A 21,849-nucleotide genomic window follows, 5' to 3' on the forward strand; every position below is an offset into this window, starting at 1 on the left:
TGCAGCAGCAGTCAAACAAGCAAACGGGATGTTAGGAATCATTAAAAAAGGGATAGAGAATAAGACGGAGAATATCTTATTGCCCTTATATAAATCCATGGTATGCCCACATCTTGAATACTGCATACAGATGTGGTCCCCACTTCTCAAAAAAGATATACTGGCATTTTAGAAAAGGTTCAGAAAAGGGCAACTAAAATGATTAGGGGTCTGGACCAGGTCCCATATGAGGAGAAATTAAAGAGGCTAGGACTTTTCAGCTTGGAAAAGAGGAGACTAAAAAGGGATATGATAGAGGTATATAAAATCATGGGTGGTATGGAGAAAGTGAATAAGGAAAAGTTATTTACCTGTTCCCATAATATCAGAACTAGGGGCCACCAAATGAAATTAATGGGTAGCAGGTTTAAAACAAATAAAAGGAAGTTCTTCTTCACTCAGTGCACAGTCAACCTGTGGAACTCCTTGCCTGAGGAGGTCATGAAGGCTAGGACTATACCAGGGTTTAAAAGAGAACTGGATAAATTCATGAAGGTTAAGGTCATTAATGGCTATTAGCCAGGATGGGTAAGGGATGGTGTCCCTAGCCTCTGTTTGTCAGAGGGTGGAGATGGATGGCAGGAGAGAGATCACTAGATCATTACCTGTTAGGTTCACTCCCTCTGGGGCACCTGGCATTGGCCACTGTCGGTAGACAGGATACTGGGCTGGATGGATCTTTGGTCTGACCCAGTATGGCCATTCTTATGTTCACCTAATCAGACTCACACTGCTAAATTGTATGTTACTAGTCCTGAATTACCTTATTTTCTGTGGTTTAGGACTACTTAGTCTCTGCTCAAGAACAGATGGTAAGCCATGCACTCCAGCCAAGTCTTTGATGTACGGCTTCGAGGAGAAGTCATTTACTACTGTATATCAGTTTTCTTTCATATTAATGATTAGTTTTCAATTACTGTCAGGGCTGAACCTACCTATAAAACCAGGTGCACAGAAACAAAGATAGCCATCCAATTTATCTTTGCAAATGCTGAGCACTCCACAAGGTTGTGACAGGCAATCATCAATGTTTACTTCACAAAACTGACCAGTAAACCCTGTCAAAATAAAAAAGTGAACAAAAATTAAATTTAGAGCAAAATACAAGTAAAATTATTATCATTTTTTATCCAAGAAGACAAACATAAATGAGATATGGACCTGTTCCTGACATTTTGTTTTACGTGGCTTTCTAGTCATTACTTATGTCCTTTCAAATTCTATCTATGGTACGATAAAATACTTTGCCCTTTCAGCACTTCTCAGGCAAATTAATCCCAGGTACTTTTCAAATGTGTATAATGTAAAGCAGCATGCAAAAGCATGGCTACTTTTAATAATCACATAACTTCCACATATGCTAGGTGCTTTCAGTATCTTGTTAGCAAAGAGTGTTTGGAATCTCAGCTTCTCCAAGGGATTTTATAAAGATATTTGTTGGCGTACTGTGAAGGACAGGACTGATCCCTGCAGGACTCTGGACATAAAGGTTCTGGGGATAAGAAGCTGTCCATCACCTTTTTCTGTGTTTTGGGATTAATATAGATTTTTTTTTTAATGAAATGCCTTTGATTTTAAAAATCAGATAAATCTGGTGTTATTCATAAAACAGAGATTACAAGCTCTGCCAGTTTTGGCAGCGGATCTTTATTAGTGTCTTGAGCCAATCTATGCACACTTAGCCAGGGGCCCACATTATGAGGTGCCAAATGCCCTTAGCTCCTATTGGAGTCTCTGTGCAGAACTGGGTCCTAGCTGTACATGCCTGAACAATACATGTTTAATATGCATGTCTGCAAATTAAAAGATACTTTCTACTGGGTATGCTCAGAACACCATTTCCTTTGTTATGCCAAAATAAATTATTTTCAAACCAAGTCAAGATTTTACTTTAACAAATATATGATTATTAAAAAAAAATCAGCTGCAGATCATGTGTGTACAGCTGGGTTCATAAGCACATAAGAATGGCCCTACTGGGTCAGGCCAAAGGCCCATCTAGCCCAGTATCCTGTCTTCCAACAGTGGCCAGTGCCAGGTGCCCCAGAGGGAGTGAATCTAACAGGCAATCATCGAGTGATCCATCCCCTGTCGCTCTTTCCCAGCTTCTGGCAAACCTGTCAGATGCTAGATATCTATATCAAATTTCCAAATTCAGATATTTTCAGTATAGCTGTAAGGATAGGGAGTTATAGGCAGCAGATTTAAAACAAACAAAAGGAAGTATTTCTTCACACAATGCACAGTCTACTTGTGGAACTCCTTGCCAGAGGATGTTCTGAAGTCCAAGATGCAAACAGGGTTAAAAAAAAACAAAAACGAGTTAAGTTCATGAGGATAGGTCCATTAATGGTTATTAGCCAGGATGGGCAGAGATGGTGTCCCTAGCCTTTATTTGCCAGAAGCTGGGAATGAGCGACAGGGAATGGATCACTTGATGATTACCTGTTCTGTTCATTCCCGCTGAAGCACCTGCCATTGGCTACAGTCAGAAGACAGATACTGGGCTACATGGACCATTGGGCTGACCCAGTGTGGCCATTCTTATGTTCTTATAATACAAAGACTAGAACTCAGGCCTGCAGAGTCTGGAGCAGCCAATGGACTCACAGTGACACTGGGAGCCCATACGCAGCTACACCAAGGGAGCACTGTGAAGGATAGGCATCAAAGAAGTACTGTCCAAGGGATCCAGAGTGACAGTAGCCTGGCCAATCAGAGGGCTGCAACCACCTTATTTAACCCTGGAGGGTGCCTCAGACAATTGTCTGGACATCATCATCAACTTTGGGCCTGCTGTGACTCCAGACCTCTCCTGATCTCTGATCCCAACCTAATGCTGACTCTTGCCTTCTGACTCTAGCATGATACCACCTCTGATCTCCGGCCTCCAGCTCTGGCCTGACTCTGACCCAGATTCCCGCCTCCCGATTCTAGCCTGGTACTACCTCTGATTTCCCATCTGTGACCCTAGCCTGACTTTGACCACGACTCTTGCTTATTTTACTTAGTTCTACTGATTCCTCTGACCTCTGCTCACCATCTATCATCGCTGACTTGTGGACCCCAGCCCCACTGTGACCATTAGGCAAGACCGCCTACACCCCAACCCCTTACATGTTTAAAGAAGGGCAGCAAAATACACTTTACAGTGGGAACAATTTATGTATTTTCACTTCTCAGTGACTCAAAAAGGACTAAAAAGACTTTCACAAATTCTCCCCACATCCACACAATCACCTTCCACCAGAGACCTGAACAGCTGGATTTATAGTTATTTAACAATTATATCACAAGAGCAACTAAAGATCTTAAGCCAGGTCGGGCCCCATTGCCCTAGGTACTGTTGACTCATTCTCCTAACCTCAGTAAAAGCTTGGATCAAGATCTGAACTACACATCTTGAGTTTTTTTCAATTGTTAGAATAGAAACTGCTTTGCAGATTTTTACTAGACCATACATTACAGAAGACCATTAGAATGCGTCACTGAAATCCATCCACCTCCTACATGGAGATCACCAACGTGGTTCACAGCAGCAGGAAACAGAAGGGAAATTTTGGACATTCAAACAAACCTCACCTCTTATGAAGTGCCATGTGATGTTTCATGTCTAGACAGAGCACACAGGAGTTTATGCAATGCATTGGACATCAAAGAAGCACCCTGTAATCCCCATATTAATAATTTGTATATAGTTGTGATATTTCATGCAAAGCATGCCATGTAAGATATGATATGAAAGGTTATGATCTGCTGAAACTCATTTTTCTGTCAAAATATGTGTATTGTTATTGTGTATGCAGTTATGAGATTTTGCTACATGGTTGTTATTGAAATATGTTGTGAGTTTGGGGGATGCCCACTGCTAGCTCTCCAGTGACTAAAAGGATGGTGACCCATACCCAGGTGGGCATTAAATGACAATTGATCAACAGGGGAATTGTAAACAAGAGAGTTATAATTCTGAAAAAGACAATGGAGCAAGCACCACACAAAGAGGATTGATCAACTCTACGTCTCAGCAAGGCCCATCAGGACATGTCTGGGCCAGTAACTTCCCTGGGACATCAATTGAGGGTATAAAATAAGGACAGTGGCATCATGAGAACACCTTTCTCCTCCCCCACCTATGCTGAAGACAAGAACTCTGGGAAGACAAAAACTTTGAATTGAGGAGCTTGGTCCCAGGCTGAGAAGGAAATTCAACCTGTGTATTAAGAACTGTAACCTGCCAGTGACATATACTGGAGTAGAAAAGCTATTTGAATCAAATCTTGCTTAGTCTGATAAAGTTTAGAATTTAGACTGTAATTTTACTTTTAATTCCTTTGTAACCATCTTTGTCCCATATGCCGACAACTTACAATCACATAATCTATCTTTCTGTAGTGAATAAACTTATTTTTAGGGCTGTTAATTAATTGCAATAAACTAATGTGATTAAATAAAAAATAATTGTGATTAATCACAGTTTTAATCGCACTGTTAAACAATAGAATACCAATTGAAATTTATTAAATACTTTTGGATGTTTTTCTCCATTTTCAAATATATTGATTTCAAATACAACATAGAATACAAAGTGTACACTGCTCACTTTATATTATTTCATTACAAATATTTGCACTGTAAAAATGATAAAATAAATAGTATTTTTCAGTTCCTCATACAAGTACTGTAGTGCAATCTCTTTATCATGAAAAATGCAATTTACAAATGTAGATTTGTTTGTTACATAATTACACTCAAAAACAAATCAATGTAAAACTTTAGAGCCTACAAGTCCACTCAGTCCTACTTCTTGTTCAGCCAATCGCTAAGACAAACACTTGTTTTTACATTTACGGGAGATAATGTTGCCCACTTATTTACAATGTTATCGGAAAGTGGGAACAGGCATTAACATGGCACTTTTGTAGCCAACATTGCAAGGTATTTACGTGCCAGATATGCTAAACATTTGTATGCCCCTTCATTCTTCAGCCTCTATTCCAGAGGACATGCTTCCATGCTGATGACACTCGTTAAAAAAATAATGCGTTAATTAAATTTGTGACTGAACTCCTTTGGGGAGAGTTGTATGTCTTCTGCTCTGTTTTACCTGCATTCTGCCATATATTTCATGTTATAGTAGTCTCAGATGGTGACTCAGCACGTTGTTCATTTTAAGAACACTTTCACTGCAGATTTGACAAAATGCAAAGAAGGTACCAATGTGAGATTTCTAAAGGTATTTATAGCACTCGACCCAAGGTTTAAAAAACTGAAGTGCCTTCCAAAATCTAAGAGGGATGAGGTGTGGAGCATGCTTTCAGAAGTCTTAAAAGACCAACACTCTAATGCAGAAACTACAGAACCTGAACCACCAAAAAAGAAAATCAACTTTCTTCTGATGGCATCTGACTCAGATTATGAAAATGAACATGCGTCAGTTCGCACTGCTTTGGATTGTTATTGAGCAGAACCTGTCATCAGCCTGGACACATGTTCCCCGGAATGGTGAATGAAGCATAAAGAGAGAGATGAATCTTTAGCGCATCTGCCATGTAAATATCTTGTGATGCCAGCTGCAGCAGTACCATGTGAACACCTGTTTTCACTTTCAGGTGACATTGTGAACAAGAAGCAGGCAGCATTATCTCCTTCAAATGTAAAGAAACTTCTTTGTCTGAGTGATTGGCTGAACAAGAAATAGGACTGCGTGGACTTGTAGGCTCTAAAGTTTTACATTGTTTTATTTTTGAATGCAGTTATTTTTTGTACATAATTCTACATTTGTAAGATCAACTTTCATGATAAAGAAATTGCAGTACAGTACTTGTATTAGGTGAATTGAAAAATACTATTTCTTTTGGTTTTTACAGTGCAAATATTTGTAACAAAAATAAATATAAAGTGAGCACTGTACACTTTGTATTCTGTGTCGTAATTGAAATCAATGTATCTGAAAATGTAGAAAACATCCAAAATATTTAAATAAATGGTATTCTATTATAGTTTAACACTGCGATTAATTGTGCAATAATTGCTGTTAATTTTTTTAATTGCACGATTAATTGCAATTTTTTTTTAATTGTTTGACAACCCTACCTATTTTAATGTTTTATCTTAACCAAGTGAGTTTGTCTAAAGTGCTTGGGGAATCTTTTCAGATTACAAAGGGTGGTGCATGTCCACTATCCTTTGATGAAGAGATGCATGTCCACTATCCTTTGATGAAGAGACAAACTAATTAATGAGCTTGCAGTGTTCAAGAAAAGGTCTTGAGTACAGTAAGATGGTACATTTCCAGGGGGCAATGTTGGGGGCTGAGGGGATTTGCTGGTATTTCCCGCCATGTAGTTCATTAATGGCTTGGAGAGCATTCATGCATCTTAGCTGGGTGTGTCTCTGCATGCTGCTGGCTGAGGGGTAACAGCTCCTGAAGGACTTTGCTGCTTGGCACTATCAAAGCATTGAGAGAGGCACCCCAGGCTGGAGAGTTAAGGGTGCAAGGGTGCAAGTGGTCCCACAGTTCCAGGTTGTACCCTGTGGAACCCACACCTTAATTTTAAGGCCAACTCTTACTGAATATTATGTGCCAAATTTATATAAAAATAAACATTTGGGGCCAGATCTTATCCTAAGTTAACAGCATTTTGTGCCTTAAACAACCTTAAAGCTGGCCTAAAGATGCAACTGAGATTATCCTGGTCTGAGAGAATCCTCAGTTGGTACAAATATGGCATAGCTGACTTTATGTCAATAACTCCCAGCCCCAGAAGATAGGGTGCTTTTTGGGTTAATGGCTAAAGCATTTTGCAATTTAGGAATCCTCACTTGTATAACAGTCTCTAGAGGGGCAATTATAAGCAAGCTCACTAAACTGCACTAACTTACACTGGCAGCCATTTTGGTTTCTGGATCAGGGGACAGAAAGATATCTTAGGACTTAGGGCTACATTTACTTTCCCTCTGACCTGACACAGCTGGAAATTGCATCCTTAGTGATTACTAGGAGAATTTCATACTGAACATTAAACTGTTTGCTTCTGTAAGTAGATGTTACCATGATTGTTGAAGTATTCCCTAACATTCACATAAACAAAATTAATATGAGGATGGAATATCATAGTAACATTAATCAATAGAAAATATTTTATTGGTGATGACTGTATGTATTAATGACGATTTAAAAAAATCAGCTTATTATCTCAAAATCTTAAAATGCAGAGATCTTTGTTTAGCTAGTATAAAACTGAGACCTAAATACTTAAAAGAAAATACTGCCACATTTACACTACATGAAAAAACAGAGTAGAGTTTGGGACCACAAAACAAATGTCACACAGATAGATATTTGCAAAAAGTTTGTCAGCAAAACAGAATCAGCAGGAATGCTTAAGATTATATAAAGATGGTATAAAAATTCAATTAACAGCCACTTATATAATTCCCCCTATAACCCATCAATACATACTTGACCTTATAATTTATTTATTTTCCAGAGGTGTCCCATTTAAATTCTTCAGGTATTTTTTTTTTTGACAAGCCCAAATGCTTCATGGCAAAAGTGATTCTTATCCACCAGACTATGATACTTAAACTCCCCAGAGAGATCCTCACATTGTAATTCATTCTGACATGGTCCATCTACACAATGACTTACGGGAATTTCACAACACTGTCCCTTATATCCTAGCTTCAGAAGTATCTGACATCTATGTATTAGAGCTTCACAGTAAAGGCTATTGTCTGGGTCACAAGGATTAGACGTACATTCATTCGCTGCTACTAAACAGCTATCACCAATAAAAACTTAAAATAATGTTAAATAGTCACTATCAAAATTAGGACTAGAAAAACCTAAATAAAACTGAAGGTTCTGATAAATCCACAAGTTGGGGCTTGATCCAAACACTAATGAATTCCTCAGAACAAATCTGTATTATCACTGAAATCCTTGTACTTTAACTGGTGGCCATGTTCTTCCCAAGTGCTAAATCTACTCCCCTAAAAAAATAAAAACAATCCTGAAAGAGATTAAATATTTTTACAACCAAGGAGTATGGATCCCAGACCTGAATGCCCCAAAAATTCAGGTGCATTTGGATTTGGGGATGTCTATGATACCTTGGCAGTTGGTTAGCTGTTAACTTCTATATAAAACCACATAAATCACTATTGTAGCAATGTGTAGATACAAAAACAACAACAATGACCATCACCACCACCACCAGCCAAAACCATGTGAGCAGCAGCCTGCCTCAAATGAAGGGGAACTTAAGGGCAATTTTTCGGAGCAAGCGCATCCTTTCAGGAGACAGGCCACAAATGCCAATAGCACCACATGCATACTGTCAGGTGTCTGCAAGATTCTGCAACCCAGCTGACTCTTGCTGAGTGCATTGAGAAAGGCCAAAAATACTAACAGGAGCTATCTATTTAGGTTTTTACAATTTGCCCCTCAGTGTAGAATCCTAGATCATCGCTCAGTCCCTGTTATACAATGCTGCCTGTGGAAAGATGTTGGTGTTTGATCTTATTTAAATCTCCAACATAGAAGTCAAGGATTCCAAAGCTGGTGGTTGCTCTTGCTCCATCATGGCAACGGCTAAGATTCCTCCCCCCGCCCCCAGAACTGTTTTGCCAGAGTTTTTCAGAATAGTGAGGGAGACAGTATAGCATCCCTTGTGAGCACAAAGACTGGGGACATATACCTGAATTCTGAAATAGAGACCTGTGGTCAAACGACTGATTATATATCCATTAACTGATTACATATCCATTAACAGATTTTGGATCAGCCTTCACAGTTGCATCATTCTCCAGCAAACCACATTGCCCATATGTGGACTGGGTAAGCAACACGCTGCCAGGGATATTATAGGTGGCACAGTTAGCAACACCTATAGTTAAGTTGGGCAGACACTTTCTAAGACCCTATTTTCAGTTGCTTATAACTTTGCCAAACTTTGACCACTCAGACTGAAATCTCCAATGTTGGGTATCTGCCGCAGGCACAATTTTTTGGAAAGTTTGATCTAAAATGTTTCAGTGATTTCTGAGAATGAGATAAGGGGAAAATACATTGTTTTGGCTACGTTAAAAAAAAATCTTATAACCACTTCATTCAGAACTCCAGCACATCTATGCTTTGGAAAAGAGACTTGAAAAATGCATGATGCAAATGCAGGGGACCAAATTAAGTTCTTTATATCATTTCTTAACTTTTGAGTGCTTGAATTTGTAAACTTAATATTCTTATACCTTTTTTATGTAATATTAAATAAACTGCATGCTGTCACAGAAGAGTAGTTAAAGAACTTTTCTTTTCCATTGGGTTCATGTTCTCCCATAACAAGAAGAAGACAAGCATGAGGCCATTTACCTCAAGCACTCTCCTTCCTGGACATCCCAATTTGGTACAGAAAAAACATTCTCAATCAGGCCTGAAAGTCTGTGTCCATTTTATTTGGTTTTATGTTGCACAAAGAATTCCCCCAGGGTTTCAGTTAAAGCACAGATTTTGCTGCCACCAGATGAAGCAGGAGGTTGTGATGTAGTGGAAATCCACACTTCATCCAATAGGCCCATTCTACAGGCAGTAGCCACCCAGTTTTTCTATATGCACACACTACAAAACCCCAGCATGTATTTTGTACCATAATTCTGGTCACTAGTGGGTACTGTCTGTGTGACATTATGATAGCCTTGTATAATGGAAAAATGACTCATCTCACACAGCAGAGCATTTCTGGTGGAAATATTACTAGGGTAATTTCCTTCACTACAAATATTTCCTCGATTCCTTCAGTCTGGCTTCTGGCCCTTGCACTTCATTAAAATTGTTCTCATGAGTGTCTAAGGACCTCTTCCTAGCCAAAGATTAGAATCAGTACTCCATTCTCATCCATCATAATCTGCTGGCCGACATTGACACAGTTGACCATACTTGTCTTTTTGAAATCTAATCCTCCCCTGGATTTCATGAATTTGTCCTTTCCTGGTTCTCCTCCAACTTCTCTAACCACTCCTTCAATGTTTTGTTTGAAGAATATTTCTCATCCCCCCTGTAGCTTTCTGTGGGAGCTCAATCCTTGACCGTTCCTTTTTCTCCGTCTAGCTTGTCTCTGGGCAATCTCATTCTCAAATACAATCTCATCTGTCATCTCTGTGCTGATGACTCACAGGTCGACCTTTCTGTTTTGTACCTATCTCTTTCTGCCCAAGTTAAAATCTCCGTCTGACATCTCATCATAGATATTCAGCTGTTAATTTAAGTTCAACATGACCAAACTAAACTCTTAATCTTTTCCAGCCAAGCTCTTCCCATTCTCAGTCACCATGAACACCACCACCATACTCTCTGTCACTCAGACCCACAACTTGGGTGTATCTGTGACTCAGCCTTTCCAGAGATCTTCCAGATCATGTCTAAATCCTGCTGTTTATTCCTGTATCACATCTATATACCCATCCTTTCCTCACTGTCTATCAGATAAATCTCTTGTTCAGACCCTCAAAATCTCATATCTGAACAACTGTGTGTTTCTGCCTCTCTAGACTTGACAAACAATCTTATCCCACTTATGCCCATTCAAAATTCTGTCACAAAGATCATTTTCCAGGCTAGTCATTCACGCTTCTTACCTTTCTCTTTGCATTCTGACCACCGTCTCCACCTTCTCCACCACATTAAACATAAAACTAGCCTTTGTTTCCAAGGCACCTTCATGGTCTATACCCACAATATCTATCATGATCAATATGCCATTAACACATTAATTACCCATGTATGCTCCGCCAATGTCATCAGCTCTCACCGCTCATTTCTTACATTTTCAAACAAACACCCTTTACACCTTTTCCCCTGCCACAAACTCCTGCATCAGAGGAGCTTCCTGTAAAGATCTACAATGCCAGCTCATTGACTCCCTTTATCTCTCTCCATAAAACTCTCTACTGCCAACAATAAAAAAACCCATTATATTAAAAGAGGTTAGTCACACCCCCAAAACATTTTTTTCCCAGTGCTGTGACCACTAGTTATCATATTAACCAGTTTTGTCTCATTGTTACCTTGCAGTTTTTGTTTCCCACATACACCTATCTCTGGTTTTATACTTAGATTTTAAGCTTTTGGGGGAAGGTGCAATCTTTTTTGTAGTGTGTTTGTACAGTGCCTATCACAACGGGACCCCACACAGAGCTGGGGTCCCAAGGTGTTACCATGTTTCAAATAATAATAATTAATAGTAAGTGGGAATAAAGCTGATATTAAGAAGATCATTCTAATGATTTGTTCCTTGGGGAAGTTCAACAAAACATTCAACTTTATTTCTCACTCTTGCCACATTACCTTAGGGAATTTATAGTTCAATCCACTGCTCTCTCCATGGGCTAAGCTCCCATGAGGATTATATTTCTCATAATTTCCCTCTGACTGAGCTGTGTGGTTCATTAAAGGGAGATGTAATCTGGCTAGGAAGCCTATAGATCAGCCTATAGTGGAGAATGGAAGCATAAGGCTCCTGAATTACAACTCCCATAAGATAATGCATTACTATGGGGAAATTAAATTTAATATTGAACTGATGCAAAGCAGTTTAGGTCAGTTCAACAAACAGCAGGGAAACATTTTAATTTTGGAAATGTTTCGTTTCAACATTTGCGATCAACACAGAATGTTTTGACAAGTCTGGATGAAAACTTTTTTGAATTTCCAATTGATGAAAAATTTCCAAATATTAATTTTTAATCCCAATTTGGAAAGAAAACAAATGTTGAAATATCAGAATGAAACACCAGGTTGGAAATCCAAATTTTGCTCAGCTCTTAGCAACTAGATATGATAAATAGTAATTCCTACTCCACTCACATATTTTTGGTGTCAATAAATAAATTTAAGTTAAAAAAAATTGTTCACTCAGACCCCTAAAACTTTTTTTCTCCAGATGATGGTAGGTAATTTAGCTCCATATGTGATTTTCTTCAGCTGTACTGCCACATAGGAGAATTAAAGGGCAGCATGGTTCCAATTCATGCACCCATCCTGTCACAGGATCATACTCAAAGTACAGGTGGCTATGTGCTCTGTGAACTTGGATGTAAGTTAGGTAAGGTGTCTGACACCTTACAAACTATCAAGATAATGTAATTCAGCTGTCTCAACATAAGAATTATTTCCAAACAGATTTGAACTTGGTCACTATTCACTGCAAACTGTCAAGTCAATATCCTTGTGATCTCGTTCTCTTATTTCAACACCAAACTATATATGATAGCAAAATATAATTCCTGTTTTTTAGTTTTGTAGTCAAAACTACTAAATATTCTTTATTTTTCCGTAGAGTACAAAATATTCTCGTGTGTTAGAGAGACATATAAAAAGGGGGAAGAAAAAACCCTGCCCCATTTGCTCTAAGATTGGATGTAATCCAATGAGAAAGTGACAAATAAAAGGATATTTTGAAAGTATATAAGGATAAGGTAGGCAGTACAATGATGACAATAATATAAAGTTCACATGATGACTCAGTCTGGGCATGTATACATCTTGGTAAGTTTTAGTTTTTTAATCAATTAACTTGCTGTTTGTTGGCAAAATTGCAGAGAAAACTTTTAAGGAGGGATTTAAAAGAAGAGAGGACAGTAGATTGGTGATTGGGTTGGGGGCGGCAGTATAGCAACAGTTACCTCTTTAGTCAGGTGTGACAAAGTGGGGATTTCCCCTTGTTATGTTATGTGTGTCCTGCTGTTTTGCATGGATGCTGTGTGTGACTTTTGTGAAGGCTGCTCCAGCTCCCTGTATGGATGCTATGGCCGCCCCTTCGTAACCTGAGACCCAGGAGAGGAATGCGACCAGGTGACTCTGGGCTCCACTCCCACCAAGATGGACTTGGCTGAAAGTCACTGATTTCTGTGCTAACAAGTTCTGCCCTACGCTGTGTTCCTGTTGACTAATAAACCTTCTGTTTTACCAGCTGGCTGAGAGTCACTGCTGACTGTGGCATTGGGGTGCAGGGCCTTCTGGCTTCCCCATGAGTTCCACCCGGGCGGACTCTTTGCGGGAAGCACAAGGTGTGGAAGGGGATGCTGAGTGCTCTGAGGTCAGACCCAGGAAGGTTGAAGCTGTGTAAGCTTCTTGCCCTGGAGACAGTGTGCTCAGAGAGAGGAGGCATGATCCCCCAGAGTCCTGACTGGCTTCGTAGGGAGTACTTCCAGTTCATTGACCTGGTGACTCAGTGACATCAGGATAAACAATAGTTGTGCCAACAACATTTCTCCAAGAAGGCAAAATCCAGGACTTGTTTAATTTAGAAAACAGCCTAAAATTATGGAGTATATTTTTATGGGACAATAATTATAGTATCTAGATATGAGATTTAGGTACTATTGTTATGGACTTCCTAGAAATGCACAGAGAGATAGATGAGGTATGTGGAAAGAATGAAAGAGATTAAATAGTGTGCGACTTTTAACATTAGATATTATCAGCATTCTTTTTTAATTTTAAACCAATTATAACACCCCACCATTTGATGATTGATTGCAAGATAATGATTGCAAGATAATGATCAAAGCAAAAATGGCATTTTATAATAAATACATTCAATTAAAAAACATAATGGTTCTTTTTCAAAGCTGTGACCTGGACCGAGTGTATAAATTCTGCTTCTCTTGTTCTCCAGAATGTATCTTCATAACTGTGCCCTTGTGTCACTTTCTCTCTTCTTTTTTCCTACCTCCCATGCAGTGGTGCTTCGCTTCTACCCAGTGGGATCTAAGGACCCACACTGCTGTCTTCTCTGCCATTTCCTAACAACCTGACATGAATGACTGTTTCAATTGCCTTGGAATTTTTTGGACCTCAAGCAACAGTACTCAATCAGCAGATTTAATGCAACCATCCTTCTAAAAAGGTTTTCCTTTGACCGTTTTTCAAACCCAGTAGAAGGGACACAGGGCCTGATCCAGTATTGATGGAAGAAAGCAGTCTTTTCATCAGTTTCAGTGCGAAACAGATTGGGGCAAGAAAGAGAAAGAAGCAAGGAGGCTCTGTGCTATTTACCCCCTGAAAATGCAAACTCTAAGGGTCCACTCTAAGGGGGCACCAAAATAAGTTTTTATTCTGAATGTGTATGCTGACTTGCAGTGTGTCAAGTCATATCTTATCAGTTTATGATGTGATGCAGGAGAACAAGATCTACCACTTTGCAACACCTATGAAATTGCGCAGTCAAAAAAACCCTTGTGAAATAATAGCAGCTATCTATTTTAATCTTATCAGAAAGACTGTAAGGATGTCACTGTTTCTGGCTTCTTTCAGAAGGTCATGATGCAGAGGGAAGCATCACAACATAAGCCTAGTTTTGTACAATCAACAAGTAATTTTTTTCCTCCTTCTAGCTGTTATCTCCTTCACTAATTCATACACAGTAATTAAAAAAAAATACCTATATACAGAATATATAAATTAACAGCAGATACTATAAACTGTTTTTGATTGTTTCACCATATCCTTTTATGTTGCATCATATCAGAGCTCAGAGCAATATAACAATGAAACGTGTTGAGGATCTGAAAACTGGCAAAAAATTTCAGCTGATGAGAAAGCTGCATTGCGAAAAACACAGTTTTTCCCTGTAAAGGAGCAGTCTGTCTATGCTACTTTGATACTTTATAAAAGCAACAAGAGCAATAAATATTTGAGATGTTCTTGTCCAACTCCCCTCCCATGCAGAAAATTCCAGAAAAGGCATTAAATGCTAATGGTGATGTCTGATTTTTCGCGATTGTTGATCTTTACAATTAGTTTTATGGAAAAGAACCATATTTCTATGTCTTTGCTTAAAGATTAGAAATCAGGTAGAATCAGATTTAAAAAACAGTATTGCTAGTAGGTGTAAATGAAACAGCTGGCTTTAGCTGTTTGGTCAGGGGTAACTCCCAAATATGTGCAGGGGAGGGTGAGAAATCACAGGAATATATTAGTCACCTGGAAGGAAAAAAAGATATCTTATACTTCAAATGCTTCCACTATAGAGAGAAAACAAAACAATTCACATCTCAGCATCACCTAGGTCTGATTCTCTTGTAATTTGCATCTAAACAAGTCAGGGTAACTATTTAAAACAATGGAATTATACCAATATAAAAACAGAGGGAGATCAGAATCTGGGCCACACTTCTTCTAAAAGAAAGAGAAATCAGAAAATAGAAGTGGTTTTTCTCCTTCTTTTTCTTGACAGCTTTCCTTAAATTGATCAGTTGCTAAAAGTATGTTTACATTAAGATAGCAGGCCAGTTCATGCTTTGACTTACATATTTCAAAACATATAGCTGCATATGAAGAGTATATAACCTGTTTCATTTTTTTTTCTTGTTTGCAATGCTGATGCTGGCTATTTTAATGTTTTTAACAGATATAGGGAATTAGTAACATTTCTGAGTCTTGTCCATTTGATAGTTTTCTTTGTTGCTACATATATCAGAATTGCCTCATCTCTGCCTGTTTGAATCACATAATTACAGAGTTGTGTTTTCTGTACACAGAATTGCATTCACTATATGAAGCCCTTTTTCTGAAGAAAAAACACTTTCACAAACTCTTTCTTTTGTGCCCACTGAAAGTTTGTTTTCTCTAGGCAAGATTACTAAAGACAATCTAATAAAGGGAAAGAGCTCTTAGCTCATTTCGTTGGAAAAACAACAACTCCCTTTTCAACTAACACTCTCAAATAACACTATTTGAGAATAAAGAATACAATATACTTTTTTTTTGCGCATTACACAGGGTTACATTTATTTGGTTTACTACACATTAATTTCCAAATTCTTAATATTCTTTAGAATTAAAAGCTCTTGAGTTTCAAATTAACATTGATCACACATTGGGTATTGTTATTGATTTTGAGTAATAAATAAATAATAATAATGATACTTAATACTTACTATAGATATTGCTTTACATCTTCAAAGTATTACACAAACATTGATTAACTGTAGAATCTCTGAAGAACAATTGGCAGTCTCTCCCCATTTCATAGAGAAGATTTAGTGGCAAAAAGACAATGCTGAAGTTTGGCCTAGATACATTAAGACTTCATTATTTTTTACAAAATACGTGGCAGTACATAAAAACAGCCATACTGGATCAGCCCAGCAACCTGTCTTCTGACAGTGGCCAATACCAGGTGCCCCAAAGGGAATGAACAGAGCAGGAAATCATCAAGCGATCCATCCCGTCATCCATTTCCAGTTTCTGGCAAACAGAGACTAGGGACACCATCCATGCCCATTCTGGCTATTGGCCTTTGATGGACCTATCCTCCAGGAGTTTATCTAGTCTTTTTATTTTTTTTATAGGGTTTACATATAAATTATGAAATGTTATAATGTCTAAATACAATATTTCTTTAGGGGAGGGCAAGGTAGGTCTTATTTCATTTGGCTGTTTTTTAATGTAGTACAGATTGGGGATTTTGGACTAGAGAAAATCAGGCTTTTTTTTTCTCCCCCTGGGAAGGAGCCTAATTTGATGCACCCCACCCTACTTTAATGCAGCACTCACTTCTTCATGGGCTTATCAGGATTTTTCAGTGAAAGACATTCCTTGTAATCCTTTCATGTCTCAAAAATACTTGCAGCCTTTTAATGTTCCAGCTACAAGGTGAGAGAGCAGAACAGGATCTTACAGCTTGACACCCCATTATATAAAGATTCCACCATGTGATTCCCTCTTTCAGGAATGTATGTTAGTCTTACTGCAACATCAGATCACAAAGTTCATCTGTGATGAACTGGAGCTATGTCTGTACAATTTAAGAATTCTAACTGCAAGTTGTATTACGAAAACAGCTGTATCACGAATGCCTACCAATATGTAGACACACCATTACTGACAGGCCATCTATCAGGAATACACCAGGCAGATATAACAGAAGGTGCTTAAGACTCCACAACTCTATTCAGGTGCAAATATCTGGAACAGTGGGTGAACTGCATCCTTGGAAACCAGTTTAGATGCTCCTTGGATCCTTCCGAACAAACTGGGGCAGGTAGCAGCAGCTGAAATTTCCCACAAGTAGAACAAAAGAAGCAAATTGTCCAGGAGGGTCTTAAATAAAGAAACACACAGGAACACTGGACAGAGAGGAAAAGAAAGTATGGGGTGGGAGAGAGCAAGATCACAGAAGCTGCATAAGATGCTCCATGAGAAGAGAGACCAGCTAGCATGCAATAGCCTTCATGATGAGGGGACATTCTCCTTTTTTTCTGGATTCAGATGGCTCCCCAAGGACTCACAATGAAGGATGAGATAGAAATTAAGGGATTTTGTAGTTTCAGATTTTTATTGTTTTGTATGATCTGTACTATTCTGTGACTTATATGATTAAGTATAAAAGAACATAAATGTATTAGACTGTGCAAAGTATATGTGAGAAAGTGCACGCGTGCACGGGAGAGAGACTGCTTTGTTGCAAATGCTTGCCCCAAGAGAGTTATACAATAACCAGAAGCTTCACATCTTTCGGATGGAGCTCTGAAAGAAGGATGTGTGTTTAAGTAACTGGGTTATCTCAGGGGTTAGTGCTGGTCCTCAGGCAGGTGGTCTGAGGAACCCTATTTTCAAGAAGAGTTAACAGAGTCAGTGCCCAGGAAATGTGCCAGAGAGTCAAGGGAGGAAGCAGGGCCGCAACCTCCTGAGATGAAGGGGAGTTTGAAACACCCTGGGAATCCAGAGCAGCAGCAGCTTGGATTCCTCTTAGCAGTCCCAGTGGGTGGCTGGCAGGGAGCACTCACTAGGATTGATGACACCATCTAAAACAACCTTTTAAAACCACAGTATATAGGGGACTATAGGTGACAAATCCAATCTGTAGGCTTGACCAACAATGCCCATCACCATTCAGAATAAATTCCAAATTACCATGGGACGGCAATGGAATCCTAAGACATTTTTTCCCTCCACTGACTAGTAGAATGTTTGTTTAAATATATAAGAAAACTCAGGTTATTGGATTAAAATACAGAGAAGATTGCTAATGGTTGAGAGGAGCTTTACTGAGGCTTCTTGCACTGAACAGCAATAAGGGAATCTTCAGTACTTCTAGTTCTTTTGCTTTAAAAATATATAACCTCTAGATGAATAAAAAGCATTCAAGTAATAAACTCAGCACTCCTTACTAGGAAGTGGAATCTAACTTTTCTTCTTTCAGATTATGCTGATAAACAACTTCCTCTACAAGAGAGTTTATAATTTACCGATATATGTTTTCCTTCTTCTGAACTACATTAGGGAACCCATAATTGGGATGATGTGCTCATTACTTGTTTAATTGTTCCTTACCAGTTCCTTACCTTGCATAGAGGTGTTTATGACTTTTCCCAGCAGTACACAAGGTTGTGAGGTATCTCACTACCACCTGCTCTTAGTGTGAGAAAGCCTTTTCTGTGCCTACAAGGGGTCAAGCTCCCTAACTCCACCAGCCACAGGAACAAAAACACTGCCCTGTCAGCTCAGACTTTTCTGTCCCTCTTCAGGTAAGCAATAGGCACACTAAAAAACCTCAAGCACTCTGAGTGTCCCATGCTTGTTCCACTGGACACTCACGGAATCCACAGAGCCACTACTCCTAAAAGAATGCTACACACCAGCCAACTAGTTATACCTCAGGATCACCACTCCACTCAGCTCACAGAATCTAAATTTGTTTATAGTGAAAACAAGTAAAAAAATATTTAACAAAGAACAGAGATTTCAGAAGAAGCAAGTAGAATTAATGGAAATAAATGAAAAGAACGAGGAGTACTTGTGGCACCTTAGAGACTAACAAATTTATCTGAGCATAAGCTTTTGCTCAAAGGGCTAAAACCCAAGTGAAAGCTTATGCTCAAATAAATTTGTTAGTCTCTAAGGTGCCACAAGTACTCCTCGTTCTTTTTGCTGATACAGACTAACACGGCTACCACTCTGAAACCTGGAAATTATATATATATATATATATATATATATATAAAGTAAAATCATTACACACATTCTAGAACCTAAATTTAACAAGACATTCTCCTGTTTCATAAAGGATAACTTACCCAAAGTTTTTCTCCCACCATTAAACATTCAGACCTGCTGTGATTCCCCCATTCATGAGACAAGCCAGCTGACAGCTTCTTCCCTAGGTGAAGGATACCTGGCTCTACCTCTGCAGCCCCAGATATAGTTCAAATCATCTATTGTCTTCACTAGTAAACAGGGTAACCTCTTCTGCATGTTTCACCTGTATAGACTCTCTCTTGGAGACATTGCAATCTCTTGATTAGCATTTTCCTCAGACTGCAAATAGGCATTCATTGTGAATTACACATTACTCAATTTACATGTAGCTAGACATGCACATATTACTTAGTCCTGCCTTGAGTGCAGGGGACCTAAACTTGATGACCTATTGAGGTCCCTTCCAGTCCTACACTTCTGTGATTCTACAAGCATCCTCTGCCTGTAAGAACTTTATCAACTTCAGTGACCCATCCCAACTCACAGACCTAAAGAGCATAATTTTCAGTATACCCACACACACACCCCTCCTTACATACCATCCACACATATATTTCACAAGGATTCTGGTGATTAATGTGACAGGCTTTCAGTTGAGACCTTACATGACACCCTTTGATGAACTAGAAGACCAGACCCAGAAGACCTCTGTAACCCTGTGCACTCTTCTGCCAGTTGGCACTAAGAGGTACCTGTGCCACAGTGTTCTAGAGCCATACTGCTCCAGAGGGGGATCTGGGAGGGATTGTGCCTGAGGTGTTACTGGAAAAATCACTTCAGAATCCTTGAGCATGCCTTCATGGTTCTTGGCCAGCTCTGTATGCCAGGGCAGAAGAGAAGTAGAGACCTAGTCATGACCCCTCTATACTGCTCTGTCTTTGAGGTGGTTTGTGCTTCTGGAGTTATGGAGTAGAGACTGCAACTGTGTCTAGTCCCTCTGAAGAAATGAGGAAAGATTCCTTGCACTCTCCTAACTTCTTGTGTGTCCTTAAAATTATTCCTAAATGAAGAGGCAGGGTGCGCTAGTTAATTACTCATGAAATTAAGCAATTCTGAATTCTGATCCCAGCTCAGTCACTTATTTGCTGACTGCTGTTGGGCAAATCTCCTAATTTTTATCTGTCTCCATTTTTCTATCTGTTAAATCATGAAAATATATAACTACTTGACAGGAGGTTATGAAGATTAGCAGATTACTGTAAATGCTTTGAAGATATAAAGTGCTACAGAATGTAAATGACAACTGTATTATACTTCATTTAAAAATAATATTCTTGGACACTATTTATGTGATTAATCCAGTCATTGTTTGTTCTCTCTCTGCAGAGTCTTAGAATTAGATTGGAGTTGGTATACAAATTAATATAGTAAAATAACAATAAAAACAAATATGGACCTATATGTTTCTTGCCTTCCTGTCTTATTCCTATCCTTATTTTTGGTACTTGGGCTCTACTACAGGATTTTTGTAGCACCCAACACTATCTAAGTACTTCCAAAGTAAATGAACACTGCATGGTGAAGTCTATAGGAAACATAATAAATATAATATAATATAAAATATAATATAATATAATATTCCTGATCTGGTATGGAAGGCTTGCCATGTGTCCCCCCACTCATCTTATTTTCTTCTCCACTTACTCCATTGATCTGGTTATGGGAGGAAATCTTTATAAGAGGAGAGTTTTGCACTGTCCACTGAAAATGGTCAGACCACAGGTGAGGCTGGCCACTTCCAATTAGTTTGTTCCAACGTCAAATCCCTTCAACTCGGAACAATTTTCTCTGGCTCTATCCAGAACGTGGTGATTCATCCTTGGATTTGTGAGTTGCCAGTTCCAGATGTAGTGAAGCTATATTGGTGGTCGTATGGCTGCCCTTATCACCAAATCTAGAAGCAACACAGAATCTGTGTTCAGCCAAAACTCTATTGGCTATCATCAGTAGCACATTAAAAACCTTGGCAGTTTCTGTTTGCAACCCTTACGATAACTGCTCAGCATCAAATGCCAGAATCAAGTGTCCAACACAGTAGTCTTGGAAAAATCTGGTGTGAGGTATCGAAGCTCATTTGATTTGTGCCCATCTGAGATGGACGAGCCATCTAATTGTATGCTTGAGACCAGTCTATCAAAACAAATTCTATACTTCCAGTTAAGCTCTGGCAGACATAAGCATGGAGGGTAGTTGAAATGCTTCAAAGATTAACAACATCTGCACACGAGGAATATTTCTGACTCATTTTTCAAGCAACTGGCAACTCACCACATTGTATTGTGCAGAGCCTCAAGGGTGGGTGCCCATGACTTTGAGAAGAACGGTGTTGCACAGCTGGTAGCACAGCACCAGCTATGACAACAGCATGCAGCTCAATCAACACAACCAGGCAAAGGGCTCTGTCATCAGTGTGATAAATGTTATTCTTCCCAAATTGCTCTATGGAGCCATGTGAGCGCCCATTAGTAAAAACTGCGGTTTCTGATACCATCCTCAACATTGGGGTGACTCGTCATTGCAGTAGCAGTAGTAGTAGTATCATCTGAGTCCTGACCCATGGCTGGCCTTGAAGATCAGAACTGAAGCCTGGAAATGGCAAAGGAAGCAGAGCGGGAGCTACAGAGGGACTGAACCTTAGGAGTGAAGTGTTCATAGTAGAAATCCTGATGACACATTTTGCAAGAGTTAGACATCCACATTGCTTCCATCTGCAGCCCTGGAGATAGGAGTTACAGTAGTTCAGTTTGGTGGTGATGAATGCATGGACC

The 21,849-nt window shown here is 39.1% G+C and overlaps 1 protein-coding gene across 1 annotated transcript in view; it reads right to left on the reverse strand.

Moving 5' to 3' along the window:
• Nucleotides 1-21,849, reverse strand: part of LOC141984481 (protein eyes shut homolog) — a 785,366-nt gene that overhangs the window by 119,460 nt on the left and 644,057 nt on the right. The window contains exon 15 of the mRNA XM_074947561.1: nt 975-1,097. Within this exon, the coding sequence (XP_074803662.1) occupies nt 975-1,097 (123 nt within the window). The remainder of the gene's footprint in view (nt 1-974; nt 1,098-21,849) is intronic.

This window comes from Natator depressus, chromosome 3, assembly GCF_965152275.1.
Source record: "Natator depressus isolate rNatDep1 chromosome 3, rNatDep2.hap1, whole genome shotgun sequence".
Lineage (NCBI taxonomy): Eukaryota > Metazoa > Chordata > Testudines > Cheloniidae > Natator > Natator depressus.